Raw genomic sequence first — 24,113 nt, forward strand, 5'->3', positions numbered from 1 at the left:
GAAAGCCAGCCGGTCACATGCGGCTGTGCGGACCCCGGCGGGCGGGGAGGGCAGGCGGGGAGGGGCGGTGGTCCCTCGGCCCCCGGGCCCCCGCGTTACCTCCATGGCCACCCGCAGCCCGCACTTCCGCCCGCTGACTCCTGCGGAGCCCCGCCGCGGGTCAAAGGTCGCGCTTCTCCGCTGGCCCCGCCCCCGCGTCTCCAAGGCCGCGGCCCGGCGGCGCTTCCGCTTCCGCCTCGGGAGGTGGCTCCCCGCGCGCTCCGCCTCGCCCCCGGGCCGGCCCGCGAGGGGGCGTGTCGTGTCGTGTCGGACCCGTGGGCGGGGCCCGGCGCGCCACTGGGGCAGTGGGGGCCCCGGCCCCTCCTGGGAGGGTCGGGCACTGTCGGGCCGCGCGCGCTCAGGCGGCCGCCCTAGTCTCCTGTCCCGTCACCTGCCCCCTTAGCTGTCCCATGTCCTGTTCCCTCTCCTGTCCCTCACCTGTGCTTCAGCTGTCCCTCACCTGTCTTATCTCCTGTCCTTCTCCTGTGCCCTCAGGTGTCCCTTCAGCCCCCCTCAGTTCCCCCAGACGCCCTTGCCTCGGAACGGGCGCGTGGCTGTGCCCTGCGGCTGCAGGTGGCCGAGGGGACGAGGCGCAGCTGTTCCTGAGGCGAATGGGTGACCGCAGAGCAGGAGCGCTGTCCCTCCTGGCAGCCTGGACACCGGCCCTCCTCCTGGACGGTGAGTAGTCCCGGCGCCCAGCCCCGCTCCGGGTGGACGGGCGGGTTGGGGACCTGTGCTGACACACCTGCCTTTCGTGGCCGGTAGCTCTTTCTTTGAGCGGGACTGAGGAAACAGGCCCGAGTGTGGGGACGCTGGCCGGGGGAGGGAGGCGGCCTGGGGACGGTGGGGACGGGCGGCGCCAGGATGGTCGGGGCAAAGACGTGCTGCCGCAGCCGGTGCCTCGCCTCCGCTCTGTGAGCCACCAGCCTGGCACTGGCTGTCACTTGTCACTTGCAACGCCCTGACGCAGGTCGTGGGATGAAGTTCGCCAGCTTGGGGAAAGGATCGTCCTGCAGTGAGCTGGCTTCGGAAAATGCCCGTAAATCTGGACACTGGGCGGGGTTGTAAAATGAGTGACTTTCCTCGGGACTAGAAAAACAGCCTCAGACGGCTTTTTAGAAAAATCACGAGTAATTCCTAAAAGCCACCAAAGTTCTCAATGTTTACGTGGCAGTGAATACCGTTAAGGAGGAGTGACTAAATGCGTTGGCAGGTAGTGTTGGTGAAACTCGAGACTTTGAGCACCTTTTGGAGAAAAAGAGGACTTTCTGTTGCCCCCTCTCCATCTAGTCCATTGCCTTGTATATATATTCATGCATTGCACTGCATGCAGACTTAATTGAATCTAGGAATTAATTGATACAGAAACCGATCAGCAGGACAGAACCTAAGATCACTGGTCATTTTCTTCTGGGTTTTGAGGAAACTTAGAACTAAGACTACAGGACTTTTGTTGTATCTATTAACATCAAGGACGTTATAGCATTTTATTTTCCCTTCCAGTATGAGATCCAGGCTAGAATCAGGTTTTGCATTTAATTGTCACATCTCTTTAGGTTTCTTTAATCTGGAACATTTCCACAGTCTTTCTTTGTCTTTTATAAAATGGACATTTTGGTCAAACTTTGGACATTTTTGACATTTTATAAAACAAAACCAAAAAAACCCCCAAACAACTGAACTCGTAGATACAGAGAAGAGATTGGTGTGGCATTGGCAGGGTGTGGGAGTGGGCAAGATGGGTGAAGGGGGTCGAAAAGTACAAACTCTGATTTATGAAGCAAATAAGTCTGGGGGATGTTGTGTGCAGCATGGTGACTACAGTTAATAAGACTCTACTGTATACTTGAAAGTTGCTGAGAGAGTCGATCTTAAAAGTTCTCATCACAAGGAAAAAAATGATGGATATTTACTAGACTTATTGTGATGATCATTTTGCAATACATACAAATATCAAATCATTATATTGTACACCTGAAACTAACGTTATATGTCAATTATAGCTCAATAGAAAAAGGAATAAGAGGGCTTCCCTGGGGGTGCAGTGGTTGGGAGTCTGCCTGCCGATGCAGGGGACGCGGGTTCGTGCCCCGGTCCGGGAAGATCCCACATGCCGCGGAGCGGCTGGGCCCGTGAGCCATGGCCGCTGAGCCTGCGCGTCCGGAGCCTGTGCTCCGCAACGGGAGAGGCCACAGCAGTGAGAGGCCCGCGTACCGCAAAAAAAAAAAAAAAAAAAAAGGAATAAGAAATTTGGCATTTTTGAAGTCCTCTCCACCTTTTATTTTTTCAATTAACGTACAGTAATATTATCTTTTCTTTTGGCATACAGTTCTTTGAATTTTAATACATGTACAGACTCTTGTAATCACTGGCATAATCAGTCCACAGAATAGTTTCATTACCCTCACCCTACCCCATCGTGGCTGACACGCCTCCCATCCCTAATGTCTGACAACCGTCATCTGTTCTTCATCACTATCACTTTGTCATTCATGAATGTCATATAAATGGAAACAAACCTTTTGCGACAGGTTTCTTTTCCTCAGCAAAATGCCTTTGAGATTCGTTCAGGTTGTCTCATTTGTCAATAATTTGTTCCCTTTCATCACTAACTGATACTCATTGTACGGATGTGCCGTTATTTATCCATTCACCAACTGCAGGACATTTGGGTTCGTTTCGAGTTTTGGGGTAATTATGAATAGAGCCACTATAAACATTCACGTCCAGAGTTTTGTGTGGACGTAAGTTTTTATTTCTCTAGGGTACAGACCTAGGAGGGGAAATTGCTGGGCTCTGTGGTAAGTATGTTTAACTTTTTAAGGAACTGCCAACTTTTCATCCTGATCATTACCCAGCAAGTGGCAGAGGGCATCTTTCTGGGGATAGCCACATTTAGTGACCACCTGCCTTGGTAAGGTGTGCAGACCAGGATGTGAGGGAAGCAGTCAAACCCTTTTTGAGTTGATTTTTCCAGAGGCCATCTCAATGCTTAACAATATCAAATGTCTGCGGAAGGCAGGGAGCACGGGAGCTCCATTGAATACCCCCTGGTCAGCCATTGTCGAGCTGCTTTTTTGGTAAAAGGCATGCTATGTTCAGGTTGCAAGCCCCACAAAACCAAACACACGACAAATTCTAGTTTCAGGGGCTGCAGCAGTGTGACTGCAGTTGGCTGACTTGACTGAAACAGCAGCACCAAAACCTGAAAAAGTGTCACCGGTGATGAGGCTCCACCAATAAAACGCCTGGGAGGGGTCGGAGGTCAGTCTGTCAGGAGAGACCAGAGCAGCTCTGGGCAGGAGTCACCAGTCCGGAACCCAGTGGCAGCCTCTGCAGAGACGGAGCCCTTCACTTTGTGCCTTTTCTGTGACGGTGGCTGCGTTGTCACGTCTGATGTGATGGTGGATCCAGGCAGCAGGATGGTAGCAGCCAGGGCAGCGCGTGCTCAACTAGCAGTTTAGTTCTAGCGTGTCCCATCAGAGAAGGGTCCTTTCTGTGGACATCCACATGAGGACCCCGGAAAGTGCAGTCAGCAGTCATCATTTGTTTCCACAGTTCACGGCCCCAGGCGGGTGTCTTTAATGCTACTCTAGTTTTCATAATGGCAGACCTGGTAGCTAGGCCACTGGCAAAGCCCAGGAGTCAGTAAGCACAGAGCACGGTTCATCAAGGCAGGCATTGGGCAGAGCCCTGAGAGGGGCCTGGATTCTGGCCTCTGGGTGGAGGGGCCGTGTCCGCTTTTGGTGTTGCAGGGCTGGCACTGCAGTCCAGTGGAAATCAGTGAGCTTTCGCTTAGTCAAAGCAGGCATTCAGCATTTAGGGGCGTCTGTGAATTGAGGGCTCCAGTGAGCCGTGCAGTGACTCACCTGGCTCAGCAGGGGGCAAAGCTTTCCCTGGAAGATAGCTGCTGCTTTCTCAGGTAGGGCCCAGATGCCTGCGTGGCCAGGCCGCCGCTCTTGAATCCACCATTTGCACTTGACAGGAAAGGTTTTGTGAGTCGAGCCACCCCAAAATGGGAGTATCAGGCTGGAGGTTCACGAGGCCTCCCTGGGTCGGTCACCCAGTTTTGACAGGGGCTCCTGAGAAGCTGATGGCTGCTCTTCAGGGGGGACGCAGCGGGCAACAGTCCCGGAAGGCACTGAGTGCAAACCCCCAGGGTCACTTGCAGGTGGGGCTCCTCCCTTCCCCAGAGGCTCTGTCAGCGGTCATCAGTCACAGAGACTTCTGGCTCAAACTCTTGCTGGGGGTGCAGAGCCACCAGAGTAGCTAGCGTGCCGCAGCTTGCCGGTGAAGCCTGTCGTTCTGCACGACACTCAAATGGGACCAGTTTATGGGCTAGCCAACGTAAAGGACCAAGAAGAATGTCCCCAGTACCCCTAGTAAGGCTTTTGGCCTCTATGGTGGTGATGGTGGGGGTAGGGCAGAGAGCAAGCAGTCTGGAGCCATAGTTCCAGGAGCTTTACTTGTTGTCAGGCCCCGGACTTTCACTGGGGAGGCTGCCTGTTAGGAGGGTGTGGTGAGTCCCCTTCAGGGCCATTGAAATGGGGGCTTCTAACCTGCCAGCTGAGAGCCGTCATCTCTGTCGAGGTGCTCTGGATGTAAGACGCATCGCCACAAAATCCCCTGGCCCTACACACACACACACGCACACACCGTTGTGGCCTCTCCCGTTGCGGAGCACAGGCTCCGGATGCGCAGGCTCAGTGGCCATGGCTCACGGGCCCAGCCGCTCCGCGGCACGTGGTATCCTCCCGGACCGGGGCACGAACTCGTGTCCCCTGCATCGGCAGGCGGACTCTCAACCACTGCGCCACCAGGGAAGCCCACAGGGTTTCTTTAGTTGTGGTGAGTGGGGGCTACTCTTCCTTGCCGTGCGCGGGCTTCTCATTGCGGTGGCTTCCCTCGCTGCGGAGCATGGGCTCTAGGCACACGGGCTTCAGTAGTTCTGGCACATGGGCTTAGTTGCTTCACGGCATGTGGGATCTTCCTGGACCAGGGCTCGAACCCGTGTTACCTGCATTGGCAGGTGGATTCTTAACCACTGCGCCACCAGGGAAGCCCTATTTTTATTTTTTTAAATTGCAGTTGACATACAATATTATATTAGTATTCAAGTGTTCAACATAGTGATTTCACATTTATATTCATTAAGGATTGATCACCACAATAAGTCAGGTAACCATCTGTTACCATATAAAATTATTGCAGTGCTATTGACTATATTCCCTACGCTGTATATTACATTCTGTACCTGTGAGTCAGTTTCTGTTTTGTTTTGTTTGTCTGTTTTGTTTTTTAGATTCCACATGTAAGTATAATGATATGGTATTTGTCTTTGATTATTTCACTTAGCGTAAAATCCTCTAGGTCCATCCATGTTGTCACAAATGACAAGGTTGCATTTTTTATGCCTGAGTAATATTCCATTGTGTATGTGTACCACCTCTCATTTATCCATTCATCTATCAGTGGACATTTAGGTTGTTTCCATGTCTTGGCTATTGTAAATGTGCTGCTGTGAACATTGGGGTGTGTGGATCTTTCCAAATTTTAAATAATTTAAATAGCTACATGCAGCTAGTAGCTAACACAGCACAGCTATAGATGATAGCTGTTCCAGGGACTACTTAGAATGTAAAAAGTTGGCTTTTTAGATTTCCTTAACTGATATAGTATTTCAGTTACTTATTTTTGAGCATATTGTTTGCCATTTGGTTTGCAAAGAAGTATGTAGCAATGTCCCTATCTTGGAGAAAAAATAAACAAATGAAAATTTAAATATGCACAAAAGAGACAATGTAGACATCCAAGAGATAGCATGATATACTTTAATCTTAATCACAGAAGAATTATGCTAAGTGTAAAGGACTGCAGAAGAGCAGCAACACTTCAGGTTGCAGTATCTGTAGGAAGATGGGAGACCTGTGCTGGTTATTGGACTTGTTGTCTATGTTTTGGATGGGTAGGAAGGAAGGAAAGGAAATGTCAGGAGGAGGCGGGGTGAAAGTGAAACTATCGTCTGGGAACCTGTGAGATGCGCTCAGGCCCAGCGCAGGCACTCGTCGCTGAGGCAAGGAGGGTGACTGGCAGAATGAAATCCAGCTGGAAGGTGGTTTGGAAGGTCAGTCAACTGTGTCATATGGTTGTAGCTGCCTTTGAATTGATGGCTAAAAAGCTTGGGATTTATCTTCTAGGCAGCAAACATTCAGAATCATTGAAGGATTCTGAGCTAAAGAGAAATATAATGAGTCTTGTTGTGGGAAAACAAGCTTGGCTGATGTATGATGAACAGAGAAACGAGTTAGGTAGCTTATAGGCAAGAGGGAGAGGCTTCTGAACCGGGGGATGGCTGTAGCGATGAGACTTCCTGGAAGTAAAACCAACGGATGTTGCTGATGGATTAGAGCAGGATTGCAGAGGCGCTGGAGGGAGGGAGGTTAAGGTGGGAGGCCGGGATGGATTGCGGCGTGGCTGGGCTGGGGGGGCGGGCCCCATTAAATGTAGAGGCCGCGGTGAGAGGCTGGGGTGGGTGCTCTGGAGTGACTTAGAAACAGAGTCACCTGATGGTTACTTGGCTACCAAGAAATTGCTCGAAGTAACTGTTTACACATTTTAGTGCTGCATTTAAAAATTGGCTTGAACTTAATCTGTAAATTTTAGTGCGTTTTTGTGTGATGACCGAAGCATTTTTAATACGTTAACAAGCGCATGATCTGTGGAAAATTGACACGTGATGATAATTAGCAATGACGCCATGGTTTTCACGCTGCCACCCTGCCCACCCTCCACTTTGCCCTGACCTCTGATAGCCCTGTCACTTTTTTTAGGGTGAGCAAAAGCAAACACAAGGAGCACTAGTGTGACCGCCTGAATCCAGTGTCACGTGGTCGGGGTAATCAGCTTTCACACTGATGGACTCTGGTTCTTTTAATTCCTTACAAGAATCGGATGTGGGAAGTTAGAGTGGTGTCAGCCATCTTCCTCTTGTGATCTTCATCAAATCTCTCGTTCTGGGCCACAGTGAAGTGATTCTTCCAATCTCCCACAGCCCCTGAAACAGACGTGGGGTGGTGGGTGTCAGTACCGTGGGGGGATTTGGATTTCTCTGTTCTCCCGTTTCTGTGTGAGGATTTCTACTCCCCGTCAGGGAGGGACAGAGCCGGGCAAACATTTCTCTGGCTGGCCTGGCAGTGTCTCCTCCTGGAAGGGGGAGGAATCGCCTGTCTGGCTTGTGGGTCGGGAGGTGACACGGCCGCGTGAACAGCAGGTCTGAGGAGCTCTCTTGTCCTTCCCTTCTGCCCGTCGCAGCACGCTCGGTGCTTGTGCCTGTGGCTGGCGTCCTGCAGGTAGAAGGGCCTGCTTCTTGAAGGACTCAACGTGCGGTTTTGAGAAAGGAGGGAAGAGAAAGAAGATTCCCCTCCGGTTCTCCACGTGCAATCCCTGTTACCTTTCCCAGACTGCTTTTTCTACATAGTACTTACTAGCAACTATTATCCTGAGTTTTCGTGTGTTTTGGTCACTGCTGTGGACATTGCCCAGAACAGTGTCTGGCACATGGTAGCCACTCCAGTCAGTAAGTATGTTGGAGTGAATGGACCTCTCTGATAGCTTAGAGCCCTCCGGAAAGTGGATTCTTTGCTCCATCTGACTTAATTCTGTATGTTTTCACCTTATCAGCCAGAACTCCAGAAGGAAGGTGAGGATAAAGGGTTGGACTTAGACACCAAACCTCACTCTCCAGTTGTGGCTGAACACTGATTTCATTTCATCTGTGGTTTCTTAAATTATTTTTTCCCCAGAACCATTTATTATTGATCTTATTTTTCTTATCTATAGAAAAGAAACTCCCCAAAGACTCTGAAATATTGGACAATTCCTTTAAGATTATGGTGAAAAGGAAACATAAAAACCTTTTCTCATGAATGGAGAAATAGAGTGGTTCATGAATGGAGCTGGAATCGACGTATAGTTTGCCATCGGGTTCTGCTTCATGACGTCAAATGAACTGTAATGGACAATTTTATCCAGAACTTTATCATCTAGGCTCTTTCCAATAAATTCTGCCAGCTTCAGAATTTCATGCTTTGGGTTCTATGATCAGAGTCAAAAGAAAAGACTTGATATAAGATAATTTATATCAATAAATAATAGTTTCAAAAGACTGTTGGAATGAATTAATGCTAGTAATCAGTAACATGTCATGAATTAAAATTTTAAAAAATCGTGTCTCACGAGTGCTCAGCTTTTCAGATGTGACTCACTTTGATGTGGTGACTGTATCAACTGGAGTAATTACGCTCTTCTTGTTCTAACATGGAAGCGTCAACTGAGCGTGTCGGTGAGACACTCACCACACAGTGACATGCAGTGCATGGGGCACGTGCCACAGAGGGATGTGTCCAGAATTAGGCCCAAATGTCCTGCTCTAGCCCGTCCAGCTAAATGCCCCACGGGGACAGCCACTGGACAGATGCTGCGAGCAGGTGTTGCAGCAGCATTGGGGACCTGGCCACAGAGGCCCGTCTCCTGCTTCTCATGTGGACAGAAGTGGCCCCAGACTTTCCTAGTGGTGCCAGTGAGGGGGGCACGAGGGTGGGAGGGACTTCTTTGCACCCAAGAGGCCCCGTGGCAGTAGCTGCAGTGCCCAGCTGGTCCGGTTGCTTCGGTGTCTCTGAGAAGGTTTCAGCCCCATTGTCGCCACTGTTTCCTCCTCAGAGGGACGCAGCCCAGGGGCGCTGTGGTGTGGGAAGGCCCCTGTGTCCGGGAGGAGTGGTGCGTTGCCGGTGGGAGCGTTTATCCCCGCCACTGTGTCTCCTGCTTTAAAATGGGCTCCCGCTTTGAAGCTTGGATGTCAAAAGTGCTTAATTTAGTTGGCCTCACACAGACTAGGAATCAGCAAGAGTGCTGAGAACTGTGCGCTCTGAGTGACCACAGGCAGGTGACAGCCCAGAGCATGATCGCAGAAACATGTAAGAGGGCGCTGGGGACCCTGAGGTTAGACTGCCTATTTCGGTGAAGTCTCCTCCTGGCATTCATAATGCATTAGGATCTACCCCAGGGTTCTGTACACCGTTCCCAGGGACACATCCTCCTTTGGCCCTGCTATGACGATATGTGGGCAAGCGTCACCTACATGGACTTTCCCTGGTCTTAGCTTAGTAGCATCTGATATCATGGCCCCTGTTTGTCACATCCAGTCATAAAAGAGCAAACCCTTCCTTATAACCCCTGCCATAATATTCCTTAGTTGAGTGTCTATATCTGGAATCCTGTGACGAGACAACTCTCTGAACTGCAGCAGTGCATATATGTATATGTGACCAGAGTCTCCTTTTGTATGCCCTCCTGTTGTTTAGTTTTTCAGTGCTCTCTTGTGGTGTCTCCACACTTTTGTACCAAGTAAACACAAGGGAGAGAATTTTATACTGATACCTGTATGGGTTGTCCTGCTAGCCCTGGAATCATGGTTCTGAGAATCCTAGAAATGTAATCCTAGAAACTTACCTATTTAAAAAAACCATACAGAACAGATCAGTGTTTGCCAGAGGTGGGAGGTGAAGTGGGTGAAGGGGGTCAAAATGTTCAAAATTCCAGTTGTAAAATAAATAAGTCCTAGGATGTAGTGTACATCATGGTGACTATAATCACACGGTATTGTATAATTAATAACATTGTATCGTACAGTATAATAACACTGTGCTGAGAATAGATCTTAAAAGTTCTCACCACAAGAAAGAAAATTTTTGTCACTGTGTGTGGTGACAGATGTTGACTGATTATGGAGATAATTTCTCAGTACATACAAATATCAAATCATTATCCTGTACACCTGAAACGAATATAATGTTACTTGTCAGTTGTATCTCAATAAAAAACATAGAAAAATGATGCTGTGTTTTTCACTCTTCAGATATTTTGTAGACACAACTGGATAAAGCCCAGTAGTGATGGAACCTAAGAGAAATGCAGCTAAACTAATGTGCACAGGAATCCCCGATTAATCTTTTAAAACTGCACGTCTGACTTAGCAGGCCTGGCATGGCCTCTGAGAGGCCATGCAGCTGTCTGTGACGTACCTTTTGAGAACCAGGCTTTCTGTTATAAATTCTAGAACAGAGACTGTAATTCTGTATAGATCCCTGTATTCAGTGGAGTCACAGAAAGGACTGGGTAGATGACCATTTACAATATACTCTCATGACACCACCTCATTTAGTCGTTATAACAGCTCTTGGAGTGCATATTACTATCTCCTTTCTGCATGTAAGGAAACTAAATTCCTAGATGCTCAGCATCTTCACAAAGAATAATTGCCAGTAGGCAGTAAAGCCAGAACTGGGATTCAGGAATTTTGACTCTAAACCATTAGTGTTTCCCACTGCGCCATAATTTCTTAAACTGTTTCTTGAAACTATGACGTTCCTCAAGTACTAATAAAAAAACCCCAAAATATGCTAGATTTGTTTTCCCTTCTAAACGGAATTTAAAAGTCTACATACAAGGAGAAAAAAAGGCATCCCTCATTTTGCCATCCTCTGCCTATAAGGAAAAGGTGTCCCAGAGCCCAGGGCTCCAGGAAGCTCAGGTGAGACTGTGTGATACAGAAACTCATGACGTCCCAGGTGTTCTTTGATGCGTGGACAGCTGCAGCCGGTGAAATGTAGCGTCTTCTGTGCCCTGTTTCAATCTGTGAGTCCCTGATGGGGTCCGCACGTTATGACTGAAATATTTTACGGTCAGAGGGGAACACGTGAGGCGGCCCTGCTCCTTACCCTCTTCATGTCCTCGTAGAAGAGGTAGAGGATGCGGTGCTGGTCCTTGGCATCCCACCATCCCTTCACGTGCTCGAACCAGGAGCCCCAACACACTGCAGGACGGGATCAGAAATAGGGCAGTGAGTCGCAGAAACCCAGCTGACAAGCACCCACCTGGGAGGAGAATCCTGAAGAGAGGGAGAAGGTCACGCTGGTGATTCCCTCACCGTGAAGAAGGCAGAGCCCCTGCTGTTCTAAGGAAATGATGACTTCTCTGTAGAGTATCTGAGGATTTTGAGAAAGGATGGGAGCAAAGCTGAGTTCTCTCACCGTCCCCAGCCAGAAAACTCTCAAAGTACTCTTCCCAGGTTCCTGGAGCAGGAAGCCCTTTATTCATCCTGTGGAAGTGGTAATAAGACACCATGCTGTCCTTGGGGTTTCTTGCTACGTAGATTATCTGGGAGTAGAGGGAGGGAGGGAAGAAGCAAAACCAGGATTAGACCAACAGTTATGTTAGGGTGGGTATATTCCATACAGATGAATCTTTCCGATGCTGCACTCCTGTGATTTGGCTTTTGTGGGAGGTGGAAAGCATTCATATCAATTTGCATATTGATGATGTGACAAGGTGGACTCTTTTTTTTTTTTTTTTAACAAGCGAAGTGTTTTAAGAGGAAATGGATTGAGGACCAGTCTGAGGTCCTTCTAAGGGGTCAACTCTGAATTCCTTTGGCTCTTTACCTTACAGTTTTTCTCCAGGAAGGATGGTGGCAGCAAGTGGATGGGAAGGTGCGTCTTTAGGATCCGTGGTGAGGGCATTGCATTAGCTTGTTCCAAGCCTGTAAAATTAATTTTCAATGACTTCCCATTATTTTTCTCTATTTGCTTCAGAATCTTGCTGCTTTGTTATTACTACGTTAGGAACAGTTCCAGGCCGCCTGTAACTCTGTGGATCTCATCTGAGAGAATACTTGTAGCATACGAATGGGTTTTTTGGGCTAGAGCAGTAGTTTTTGTTTTTGTTTTCGTTTTGCAGTATGCAGGCCTCTCACTGTTGTGGCCTCTCCCATTGCGGAGCACAGGCTCCGGACACGCAGGCTCAGCGGCCATGGCTTACGGGCCCAGCCGCTCCACAGCATGTTGGTTCCTCCCGGACCGGGGCACGAACCCGTGTCCCCTGCATCGGCAGGCGGACTCCCAACCACTGCGCCACCAGGGAAGCCCGGCTAGAGCAGTTTTTAACCATAACAATAAACCAAATAAAGAAGAACCTAAAAAATTCAAACCCTTCCACCATAAAATTATCTTACCTAGGCTCATCCTTGTGGAGTGAAGTTAATTTCTAATTGGAGAATCAAAACTTAACTTACTTTTGCATAAACAGTAACTTGATTAGAAAATGTCTGGAGTTAGAACGATGGCCAGATGGTGAGAAAGATAGTCACGGAGTCCATCGATGGTTGTTTGAATGCCTAGAATTCTGAGAGGGCTACTGGATAGTAAAAATCCCTGGTGGGTGTCTAGGCCCGGGGTCAGGTGCAGCTGTGCCGTACTCACCAGATTCCATGCCCGGGATTTTCCACTCGATGAAGGGGAATCGCTCGTGAGTAGGTGCCCGCTGGCTTCTGTCAATATCACCCTCGTTTTGTATCAAGTCCACGATCTCCTGCGTCCAGGTTGTTCCTTATTCCCCAGGAAGATGAGGAAGCACAGGCTTTATCTACTGCAGTTCTTAGAATGTGACCAAACACTTGTTAGAGCAGCCGTGTGAACTTTAAAGCCAGCTTTATAATGGAATTCAGAAACCATCCTTCTTCGTTTATATCTTGTGTTATCATAATATGGTATGATATGGATTTTTATACAAAGACTCCAATTTGGAGTGGACATTAGATTCATAAATATATGGTTCTTTTTTTATTCTGTACAACCATTAATTAGGATTGTTATGCTATTGAGTTAGCTGCATAGTTCCTTAGAAAGGCAGAACGAGAGTCCTCACCAGCCTGTGATGTGGAGAGTCATCACGGTGTGGTCTTCAGACTCTGTTTCCCAAGTGCGTAGCATGGGCTTGCTACGCAGGAGGAGGCTCTTGTTATATGTTGGCCGAATGAATGAATGATTAGGGTTTAGTCTCCATTTTCACACTTTCCTTTATTTTACCTGAAAGGCTAAAAAGTGCATTCCCTAGGCTCCTTTGCTGCCGAGATTCTAAATGTCCTGAGATCTGATTTACATTCTGGGATTTGAGGGAAGGAGGTAGAGGTCTGATTGATAGAAGATGTGCAGAGGCCACTCCGCATTTTGCTGCCTGGAACCTCGACCCAGAGGCTGCGCCCTCACTGCCCCCGCTGCCCCCGAGAAGGGCCTCTGTCTCCCAGCTCCGGTCAGCTCCTGCGGGCCGCCCCATCCTGACCAGCGTGGGGCTGCCACCTGACCTTCGGCCTTGGCTGAAGACTGCTGACCAGACACCTGACTGAGTCCGTGGCAGGAGGAGGCTGGGAGACTGAGCTCTGAGTCCTGGGTCTGGGCTGATCATCTCTGGTTACGAGACCCTTTCTCATGCTCCCAATTCAGCGCTTCTAGGTCTGCCAGGGGGCACAGCTTAGGAAACGAGAGCAGCTGCAGTTTACATCCTCAATCAGTTAGCTTCTAATATTTTCTGACACCAACTCTTTCATTACAGGATCCAGGACCAATATTTCTTTAGCTATTGACTCAAAGGAAGTTCAAGTGTACTCGCTTTGTGTGTTTATTCTGCATTGACAGACACGGGCTAATGCTGGGGCAGACTCCAGTGCGACTGGAGGTTCAGGGTCAGATCATCCCCTAGCAGTCAGCGGTTCTGCAGTGTGTTTATCTCACCTCAGTCACAGAGCACTTATTATTCTGCTAAAAAGTTAGGTGTGAACCATTCTATGATCTGAGCTTGTTTCTTCCCTCTGATCAGTAGAGCCTTTATTAGTGCACAGGTTTTGAGTGATTGACTAAATATTACCTTAGCTGGCAAGTGCTTCACTTTTTGAGCGTGTTATTTGCATTGTACAGTCCTGCTTGCCCCTAGCCCATGAAAACCCTAAATGAACCAAATCTTAATGCTCACATATGGCAGGTGGAGAAAAGATGAATGATTAAGCATTGTACTGAAATTATGGTAATAAATTAAGAGTTGTGGGTGAAATTAAGGCAGTGAGATGTGATCCCCACCAGTGGGTACTTTCAGAAATTCACATTTAGAAAATTTTAATTATGAACAGACTCATGATGAGTAAGATCAGAAAATCAGGGCCGATATGAAACCGATGGACGGGTGAGTCTAAGGCCCCATCTACCTGTAGAGCCTTTTGTCAGATAAAGGCAAAGGGGGTGGAGCGTGTGTGCGTGTGTGTGTGTGTGTGTGTGTGTGTGCGCGCACATGTGTGTGAGCATGTAGCAGAAGTTATTGACATGGAGCTTGACTTTGCAGAGAGCAGATGTCAGTGCAATTGGGGTATGAGTTGAATACTGTATTTTTGGTCTAACTGTAGATATACACAAGTAACTGCAGAGAACTCTTTCTCTCTGCTCACCCCCGCATTTTTATGATGCAGTGGCTGAGCTCAAGTTTGTCTTGTTTCTTCAGTGACTTTGTTAAACTGACTATTGAAATAAGAAAGTAGGTTCACAACCTACCACCAGGGAGGGTGGAAATTAAGAGAGTATTTCTGGGACCCTGAGCTGGGAGACTTACAAGCTCAGCATTGCAGAGCCCAAGCCCCTCCTCTTCCCTAGATCAGGCAGGGGTCTCCTGTCTGGCTCTGCTATATGGGCCTGTGCTGGGAACAAGTAAGGCAGCAAGTGTGGCCCCTTTGTTTTGGGCTGTTTGAATCACTCTCTTTCAGGGAAGTAAAAAAACAGGTACATCACAGAAAGAATTAAATTCTTAAGATGTGTAGGTCATTTTAATGTTTTTTGTGTGGTTTCAGTTACTGCCTGTGATTTGTCTTGGCAGTATCACTCTGCCCAGTAAACAGCTTTCCACTCAAATCCAGGTAGGTTTCTTTATTTCATTATTATTATTATTATTTTTTGTTGCGGCACGTGGGCCTCTCACTGTTGTGGCCTCTCCCTGTTGTGGCCTCTCCCATTGCTGGGCACAGGCTCTGGACGCTCAGGCTCAGCGGCCATGGCTCACGGGCCCAGCCGCTCCACGGCATGTGGGATCTTCCCGGACCGGGGCATGAACCCGTGTCGCCTGCATCAGCAGGCGGACTCTCAACCACTGCGCCACCAGGGAAGCCCTCTTTATTTCATTATTGATGCATCCTTCCCGCTTCTCTTCCTAACCCTCCTCTGCGTCTCCCCCGCATCCCTCCCGCCTACCTGCTTTCGGGTAGGTGGAAATGAGCAGATCATCAGGCCTGGCTTGGAAGTTCCAGATCTGATCCCAGGTGTCACAGGTGGGCGTGGGCTGCAGAATCCCCTCCACGTAGTCCACAGCCAGGCGCTCCGTGCCGTCATATTTTAAATCCTCCATTTTGTTCAAGGCCAAGAGTGTTGGATATCAGATTTCTGCTCCAGGAAAGTGTTACTCTCAGTCAGCTCAGAGCTGCGTTCTTGGCATCGTACAGACAGGGCAGAGCTCAGACCTCAGGTCCTGCCTTGGGCTGGCAGTCGAGGGGGAGCCCATCCAGGGAGCTGGGACTCGTGTTTAGGACTTTGCACACAGCGCAAAGTCCTCAACAGCCCCAGCGGGGCTCTGATGTAGCCGCCGAGCCCTCGGCTCCTGGCTGCCATTCAGGGTCCTGTGCGCATTCAGCCCTGCTCTTCTGTACCGTTAGCAAGAGTCAGTGCCACCCCACTTGTAGTTCTCCTCTGTGTCCACAAAATAATTCACAGATCTCCATTAATTGTTTCTTCTGGGAATTTTAAGCTAATTAAGAAGTTGCAGGGAATCAGCCCGCGGGATTACAGGTTGCAACGCAGAACGCCTACGCCGAAAGGCTGGAGGGAAGTTTCTGTGCTGCTAACAATGACAGCCTAGATTGAACCTCCCAGCACAGATGGCCGAAGGGGTCAGCATTGTTATTTTTAAGAGTAAAGTAAACGAGGCTCTAATAGCGAAGGTTCCCTTCCTGTCGTAGGCTGTTCAGTGTCCGTATCAGTCGGTGTCTGTTCACAGCTAATAAAACATGTTTGTCTTACTTGAAGCCAAGTGGATGCAAAAACTTGGGAGCTACAGAACATACACCCTCTGGCTTCCTCCTTCCTGGAGTTCACCTCCCAGCCTCGTGCCACATCCCCTGCAAGCCCCTTGTTTTCCTAAAAGCCTCGGTGCTTCTTTATCCTCCTTGTGCCTTTCCTTGGAATCATTCCTGGCTGCAGCGGAGTTTTTTTCCCTCCTATTTCCACCACAACCCTTCTCGGCTGACCACCTCGAAAACAAGACCAGACCTGCCCAGGTCTCCTGTTTCTCCTTGTGATATAATCGAGAGCACGTCTGGTCTTTGTCTCCGGTTCCCGATGCCGAGTTTCAAAGCCCTTTTAAGTCCCTGAGTGATTGGAGCCTTTGGTTGTTCACCGTGAGTCCCTTTAGACCACACCTGAGTTGGTGCCAACGAGGTGACACCTGCTGGGCCCATAGACAGTTCCAGGGGAGGGGCCGCCACGGCAGAAGATCAAGTGTGTGATCACGGGGTTGGGCCTTTCCATCCCATCCCCCCTCCAGGGAGAGGAGAGGGTCTTGGAGAGTGGGGTCAGCCGTGTGGCCAGTGACATGAGAACCCACGAACCCCGGACCCCGAGGCTCTGTGCAGCTTCCCGGCCGGTGAGCGCAGTGAGGGGCCGGGCCGGGGGGGTGCCGTGCCCAGGCTCCACGAGGACAGGGGGATAGGGCACGGCAGCTCTGCTCCCTCTGTCCCAGACCTTGCTCCCAGCACCTCTTCCATTTGGCTGTTGTGATCTGAATCCTCTATGATGAAACTGTAACTGTAGGTGTAGCGCTTTCAGTGAGTCCTGAAAGCACCATTATGGATGCTATGGGGGTCATGGGGACCCTCCACACTTAGAGCTGGTTGGTCAGAAGCACAGATGGTCCCCACGACTCATGGGTGCATCTGGGGGGGGGTGGGTCTTGGGAAAGACTTTGCCCTTGACCTCTGGGTCTGCGCTAACCCCTGGTGGTCAGTGTCAGTACGGAAGCCAGTTGACAGAGAACCACCCTGAGATGCCTCTCCCGCCCCCAGCTGCCCCAGATGCTGTTCCTGCCGGCAGGAGTCTCCCTTCTTGCTTAAACCACTTCCCACCCAGACCTTCACAGCACCCCACGAGGGCCTCCGCGTGGCACCCCTGCGGTACCTGGGAGCCCAGGGTGTGCACACTGCCCGCTTTGCAGCCCTGATGCCCCCCGTGTCCCCCCTCCTGTGTCCCCGTGCCTCCCGCAGGCACAGGCTTTCGCCGCCGTGGCTGTCCTTCATTTCCCGGCTTCACCCTCTGGCTCAGGCTCACCTGCGTCTGAACCTTCAGATCTTCTTTAACGTCCTCCCTAAACAGCCCCTCTCTGGAGAGCCTGTCCCTGAACTTGGGTGCCTCCCCTTTCATTGCTGGTGGCCCTGTCCTGTCCTTTGGAGCAGCCGTCCGCACTCAGCCCCGTGTCCTCCCCTGTCCGCCGCAGCACGGAAACTGGGCTCTGCCCGTGTCCTCAGCGCAGCCGGCCCTGTGGCTGGCGCCTGTGTCCTCTGCAGAAGGGAAGAGGGAAACGAACTGGAGAACCGAGGGAGTGAGGTCTGGGAGCCACCACCGTGCCGGGGTTAGGCGAGCTGGTGGCTGAGGCTGGGGGTCTGAGACGGAAGGCAGACACCGGACGCCTGCCCTGACCCCTGCACCAGCTCCCGGCAGCTGAGGGCTGTGGACGGGGTGCTGACCCTCTGTGCCCCTGCACCCCGACTTTGCTCTGAAAATGGGGGTCATGACAGCCTCTGCCTATGGAGTTGTTGTGCGAATGAAAGTGTTTACCGCTCAGCAACCTTATCTGTGAATAACGAGCCATGACTATGGGCCCCTCTTCCCATGTGACCTCAGGGCGATGCCTGGGCTCTCCCTGCCCCTCAGCCTCCCTGTCGCTGTCGGGAGATGGATGGATGCCTGGGACCAAGACTGCCAGGTGGAATTCCTGGCCCTCACGTGCATTTTAAAAGACTTAGGAAAATTATCTGTGGCTTTTCAGAGAAATTTCTTTCTCTGGTCTTTATAGCTCTGTGTGCCAGCAGAGTAGAGAGCTGGGGAGCGTAGCAACATCTTGGCAGTTTTGTTTAGTCCCTTGTGTGCTGGGGATGGAGGGCTGGGAGACAGGGAGAAAATGCCCCCTGTCCCCGAAGAGGACTGGCTGAGGTTGAAATAGACCTGGGGATAGTTGAAGATTTCAAATACCCTGAAAAATTTTCATGACTGCACGGATGGTTCCTATTCTCATTTAACATTTTTCCCCAATAATATCAATACTTTGTCACAAGTTCAGGAAAATTAAATAAAGTGTTGTACTTAGTTATTATAAAATTCACGTGGTGCTAAGTCTCCATCTGCTAAGCGTTGCTTTGGAATTCCAAATCTCTGGGGTTGGATTGAAGCTGCCCCGTGTAGACTTTCTAGTCACTCAATCCCTTCTGAGCCATTTTAGCCTCACGGGATTAATGTAAGAATTGAGGCATGTAAGTCATTCTGCGGTGTTGGCACACGGTAGGCACCAGAGGTAAAGTCACTGCCCTTTCTCTCCTAAGTCTTCCTGGTTCCTCTTTCCCACTGTTTTCCTCCAGGCGTGGGGAGGAGACCCCCTCCTGCCCTCTCTGGATGTCCCAGGTGCAAACCAGGGGCTTGTCTAGGCCTCACATGTGATCCCTTTGAAAAAATTACAAAGGGGCTTTCTAACCTGCTTTTCTTAGGAAAAGTCAGAATGCAGGTCATTTTTCTTAAACAGGTTCTTGTTTGTATGTTTTTACAGAAGGAGCAGGTCTAAAACATATTTTGGTTCAGCAGACTGTTTTAAAAGACAACTATTGGGAAGTGGGCTAAGCTCGTACTGAATAAAATTGAACTGAAATTGTCTTTATTCCTTGAATCAGTCTTTCGCTTATTGGGCTTTTTGTAAATTCCTCAATTGTTATCCAATCCTTGAGACCAAGTCAGGAGGAAAGAGGAGGAACAGGGCCATGGTCAGTATGACCGGAACGACATCCAGACTGTGTGGGACCAGGGCTCGTCTTGGGTCACGCACAGCCCATCCCACCTTCTGATTCGGTGGCCTTGTGGCCACACTGCTGCAGGGCTCGGTTCTAGGAGCTGAGGAGGGAGAAAACCAAAGTCAGAGGAAGTGTATTAGTTAGTACTTGCCGCTTCAATCAACTGCAGAGATTGGGTTGGTTCTGAACTCGTAGTGAAGTGAAGGAAGGATGCACGAAACCTTCAATCTCAGATCATCCCTTAAAACAAAACCCCAAGAATCTTTACATTCTTGGAAGAATAAAAAGCTGGTCAAAATACAGAGCATCCAGTTATATTTGAATTTCAGGTAAACGACAAATGAATTTTTAGAATGAGCCTGTCCCATGCAATATTGGGGACATATTTATACTTACAAAAATCATCTGTTGTTCTGTATTTTATCTGGAAGCTCTGTGTGGGCGGGAGGTTGCTAGCTCAGTCTAACTTCAAAGCAGCAAAGCTCCGGAGGCTTAATGAGTGGATTAGAAACACAGGGAAGCGGAAAGCCCTTTGGACGCTCTCGTGGCTCCCCACTGGCTCATGGGGAGATGTGTGCTGTCTGCACTTTCCAGTGATTTGCGTCCTTGCAGCTTGCTGCTCGGGGCTGGACATCTGTCAGCTTCTTTTGTGGCTATGGTACCGCTTACCATCATTGTACCATTCAGTATACAATACTGAATGTGAGTGTAAAACATCTAGACAGACTTTAAACTTGTAGACCAGCCTAGGAAAGCCTTCTGTGCTCTTGCAAGGAAAGGAATGCTAAGATAAGTTGCTAATATCACTACTCTTGCTAATGAAAATATTAATCTCATGCTAAAAATATTGTTTCCTTAATTTTTTTATCAGAACTAAGCAACAGAATCAATGAAATTTGTTCTATTTTCAGTTTTCCCACTAGTTACAAGAACAGAATCCCTCAGTATCCTGGGGATTGGTTCCAGAACTCCCGCAGATACCAAAATCCACGGAAGCTCAGGTGCCTTATGTAAAATGGCACAGTACCATCGGCCCTCTGTATCCAGGGTTTCTGCACCTGCGGACTTAACCAACTGTTGAACGTGTAAGTACAGGCACACATCCTTTTATTGTGCTTCGCTTTATTGCACTTTGCAGATACTACATTTTTTACAGATTGAAGGTTTGTGGCAGCTCTGCAGTGAGCAAATCTATCAGCTCCATTTTCCCAACGGCATTTGCTCACTTCTCTACGTCAGGTTTTGGTAATTCTCGCAAAATTTCAATCTTTTTCATTATTATTATATTTGTTATGATGATCACAGATCACCATAACAGATGTTACTCTTGTAAAGGTTTTGGGGGGCCATTAACTGCACCCATATAAGACGGTGAGCTTAATCAATAATGTTGTGTGCGTTCAAAGTCCACCGACTGCTGTTCCCCCATCTCTCTCTCTCTCCTCAGGCCCTTCCCTGTTCCCTGACAGGCAGCAATATTGAAGTTAGGCCAGTTAATAACCCTACGATGGCTCTAAGTGTTCAAGTGAAAGGAAGACTCACACGTCTCTCACTTTAAATCAAAAGCTAGAAAAAATTAAGCTTAGTGAGGAAGGCAGGTCAAAAGCTGAGACAGGCTGAAAGCTGGGGTTCTTGCACCAGTCAGCCAAGTTGTGACTGCAAAGGAAAAGTTCTTCAAGGAAATTAAAAGTGCTACTTCAGTGAAGCACAGGAATGACAAGAATGGAAAATAGCCTTCTTGCTGATTGCAGAGAGTCTCGGTGTCTGGACAGAAGATGAAACCAGCCACAACGTTCCCTTAAACCAAAGTCTAATCCAGAGCAAGGCCCTGCCTCTCTTCAGTTCTTGAAGGCTGAGAGATGTGAGGAAGCTGCAGGAGAAAAGTCTGAAGCCGGCGAGGTCGGTTCTTGAGGTTTCAGGAAAGAAGCTGCCTCCGTAACATGAAAGAGCGAGAGGAAGCAGCAAGTGCTGGTGTAGAAGCTGCAGCGAGTCATCCAGAAGATCCAGCTAAGAGAATTCACGAAGCTACACTGAACAACAGCTTTTCAATGCAGATGAAACAGCCTCCTATTGGAAGATGCCATCTAGGACTTTCATAGCTAAAGAAGTCAATGCCTGGGGCTTCCCTGGTGGCGCAGTGGTTGGGAGTCCGCCTGCCGATGCAGGGGACGCAGGTTCGTGCCCGGTCCGGGAAGATCCCACATGCCGTGGAGCGGCTGGGCCCGTGAGCCATGGCCGCTGAGCCTGCATGTCCCGAGCCTGTGCTCCGCAACGGGAGAGGCCACAGCAGTGAAAGGCCCGCGTACTGCAAAAAAAAAAAAAAAAAGAAAGATGTCTTCATGCTGCTGTGTGTAAATCTGTTGATTCTGGTTAATTGCTTTCTGATAGCAATGTATGCGTCCACCACATTATACCGATTTACCCTCCCCGTCCGGCAGTGGGCACCCAGGTAGCCTTCAACTCTCAGCACAGGGACGGCTGGAGGAACAGGGGTGTGAGCGTCCCCTATACATGCTCCCTTATGGGGCTGCATACCCATTTACTTGGGCTCTGTACCTACAGCTGGAATTTCTGGGTCGAAGAGTGTTTGTTTACTCATTTTGACGTGTTGCTAGGTTGCTCTCCTGTCCACCGTCACCAGCAGGACATTATCTGGCTTTCCAACCTTTGCTTCTGTAACAGATATGAAATGACAGCCCATGGTTTTCCTTTGCAGTTATTCTTATTTACTAATGATTTTGAGCATCTCTTCAAATATTTGGTCATTTTTTGTATTTTCTCTTCTGAAAATTGCCTTCCTCAAGGTCCCCTTTGCCCATTTTTCTATTTGGGTTTTATCTTTTTCTTACCAATTTGAGAGTCTCTTGTATATTCTGAATATGGGTCTTCTGTGGTTTTAGACATCACAAATAACTTTTGTCATTCAGTTTTCTTTTTATTAGCCTTTTTTATGGTGCTCTTTGATGAACAGAAATTAAAATTTTTGATGTCTCAAATTCATTAAGTATTTTTGCCTTTTGTTTCGTACTTTTGAAATTTTGTTGAAAAAAAATCCCTTTGCTCTTAGGTCTCAGAGGTCTTTGTGAATTTTATTCTCATAATTTCATGTTTCACGTTTAGTCTTCAGTATACGAGAGTCCACCTTCGAATGAGACCCAGAAATCTCTCAAGACCCAGTGGAATGTCTCCACTTTCTCGGTCTCAGGAAACCTCTGAAATACGTGTCCCTGAGGTTTTACAAGTAAATTACAGGCAAACCTCAGAGATACCGTGGGTTTGGGTCCAGACCACATAATAGAGTGAATATTGTGATAAAGTGAGTCACACGAGTGTTTTGGTTTCCCAGTGCACATAAAAGTTATGTTTACACCATACTGTAGTCTATTAAGTGTGCAATAACAGTATGTCTAAAAAGCAATGTACATCTTAATTAAAAATGCTTTATTGCTAAAAAATGCTAACCATCATCTGAGCCTTCAGTGAGTCGTGGTAGTAACATCAAAGGTCACTGATCACAAATCACCCTAAAAATGTAATAATAATGGAAAAGTTGGAAATATTGCGAGAATTACCAAAGTGTGACACAGAGACACAAAGTGAGCAAATGCTGTGAGTAAAAATGGCGCTGATAGACTTGCTTGACCCAGGGTTGTCACGAGCCTTCAGTTTGTAAGAACTGCAATGTCTGTGGAGCACAGTGAAACAAGGTCTGCCTGTACAAATAGGACAGCCTTGGACTTTGGTACTGGGGAGGCAGGGATGCTGACTGTGTTGGCCATGGCGGGAGTGCTTCATGGCCAGAACGCGGGCGGTCACCAGACACCCACTCTCCCCAGTGTCTCTGGGGTTCCTCCCACATGCTTGTTTCTCTGCTCCACAACGTGATGCACCTTTCAGCTTATTTCAGTGTGTATCAGTTTCCTTGATGGGGCAGCTCGCTGTGGTCCCTACCAGGCTGCACTTTTCTTGGGGGAAAGTAACCCTATTTTTATCATCTTTCGATGCCCTCCACTCCCCAGCATGAATAAGGCACTCAGTACAAGTCTGTTATCAAATGAATGGAGTGGGAATTTTTGACGAATATCATTGAAATAAATGTTTTAATTCAAAGAAAATTATAACAGAAGGTAGAAAGAGGATATATAGAAGGAACAGAAATGAAAATGTGTGTGATATTATATATTACATGTTGATATATTGAAATTCACCTAAAGACTGAAATTCTGCAGAGAGAGAAGGAAAATGAAGCACCTTAATGCTGCGTAACTGAAGTCACACTGGGTTCATCCAAAAGGCAGATCAGGCTGAAATGTCCAGGTCGTGGTTTAAAAACCCTGACATCACGTCACACGAGCCATTCATGGTTTTTGGAAACAGGTTTCTCTTCTACTTCACAGAGGCTGCTCTTTAAAGATCCATGCAGAAGGACAGAGAAGTATCAGCCATGTTTTTCTCATAATTTTCATTAAACTTCTTGGTCTGAGCTTCAGTGAACTGATTTCTCCACTCTCCAGTGACTTCTAGAAAGAGTGATGGATAGCACAGTCAGGGACGTTTTCACAAACTTTAACGCGTGTAGATAATCCCTTTCCCCTCGGTACTTAAATGCCTGACGCAGACACTGGCTGGGTGTCCTCCTGATAATGAGTGAGATGTGAGGCTACAGGGCTGATCACCGCACTTCACAGGTGAGGCATTTGTGAATAGCCTTTTTCTGAGACACTTGGGTGGGAGGAGATCTAGATGTGGTTTATCTAATTCTTGGTGTCACGCCCTGCAGCCCTCTGATCATCCAGGACTTCCTGAACCCTCAGTTCATTTCACTTTCTACTTAAGGTAACTGGACCCGGTTTTCTCCTCCTCTCCTTAGAGGTCTCTGGAGGGCTGCATCCTCAGAGCATCCTCTGTCCGCCGTCTGTATCTCTAGTTCAGGCCACATTCCTAGTTGAACACGGCTGAGATTCCTCCTTTCCAGCCTGAATTATCATTGTGTTAATGTGTAATTGAATTAAAGCAATAGAATATGAAGGAATGGTAAGGTTCGTTAGCTTTATTTTATGCTTATGCAATAGAGTATTCACATTTTTTCAGCTTCAACAACTGA

General features: G+C 48.4%; 3 protein-coding genes across 5 annotated transcripts in view; 1 reads left to right on the plus strand and 2 right to left on the minus strand.

Annotated features, from left to right (window-relative positions):
* The window catches only part of GCC2 (GRIP and coiled-coil domain containing 2), a 36,709-nt gene extending 36,556 nt beyond the window's left edge, over positions 1 to 153 (minus strand). Inside the window, exon 1 of one of the 3 annotated variants that reach the window (XM_027128666.1) lies at positions 100 to 151. In XM_027128666.1, coding sequence (XP_026984467.1) covers positions 100 to 105 — 6 coding nt within the window. In that variant the 5' untranslated portion in view covers positions 106 to 151. Of the gene's footprint in view, positions 1 to 99 lie in introns of all 3 variants that reach the window. The other 2 variants (XM_027128668.1, XM_027128669.1) reach the window with 2 other exon arrangements.
* On the plus strand, positions 138 to 21,156 carry LOC113631935 (laforin-like; the record flags this gene model as incomplete). The annotated part of the gene is made up of 2 exons (XM_027128621.1): positions 138 to 717; positions 19,921 to 21,156. Coding segments are annotated over 2 exons (750 nt in total), but the record flags the coding sequence as incomplete, so codon positions are not given.
* LOC113631993 (sulfotransferase 1C4-like) lies at positions 6,936 to 15,331 on the minus strand. Its single transcript, XM_027128677.1, has 7 exons — positions 15,159 to 15,331; positions 12,354 to 12,479; positions 11,538 to 11,635; positions 11,127 to 11,253; positions 10,815 to 10,909; positions 7,953 to 8,133; positions 6,936 to 7,093 (listed from the first exon to the last, which is right to left on the minus strand). The coding sequence occupies exons 1-7, from the start codon at positions 15,310 to 15,312 to the stop codon at positions 6,978 to 6,980; spliced, it is 897 nt and encodes a 298-aa protein (XP_026984478.1). The 5' UTR covers positions 15,313 to 15,331; the 3' UTR covers positions 6,936 to 6,977.
* Positions 21,157 to 24,113: the final 2,957 nt, after the last annotated feature.

The sequence above is a fragment of the Aethalodelphis obliquidens genome, unplaced genomic scaffold (genome assembly GCF_003676395.1).
Source record: "Aethalodelphis obliquidens isolate GAN/ISIS:26980383/991018 unplaced genomic scaffold, ASM367639v1 scaffold35, whole genome shotgun sequence".
Classification (NCBI taxonomy): Eukaryota; Metazoa; Chordata; class Mammalia; order Artiodactyla; family Delphinidae; genus Aethalodelphis; species Aethalodelphis obliquidens.

Coding starts and splice junctions, on each gene's coding strand:
- LOC113631993 (XM_027128677.1), bottom strand. CDS start 15,312: ATGGAGGATTTAAAATATGACGGCACGGAGCGCCTGGCTGTGGACTAC. Junction 12,480..15,158: donor TTCCACCTACCCGAAAGCAG/GTAGGCGGGAGG, acceptor CTGGGGAATAAG/GAACAACCTGGACGCAGGAG. Junction 11,636..12,353: donor AATCCCGGGCATGGAATCTG/GTGAGTACGGCA, acceptor TTAATTTTACAG/GCTTGGAACAAGCTAATGCA.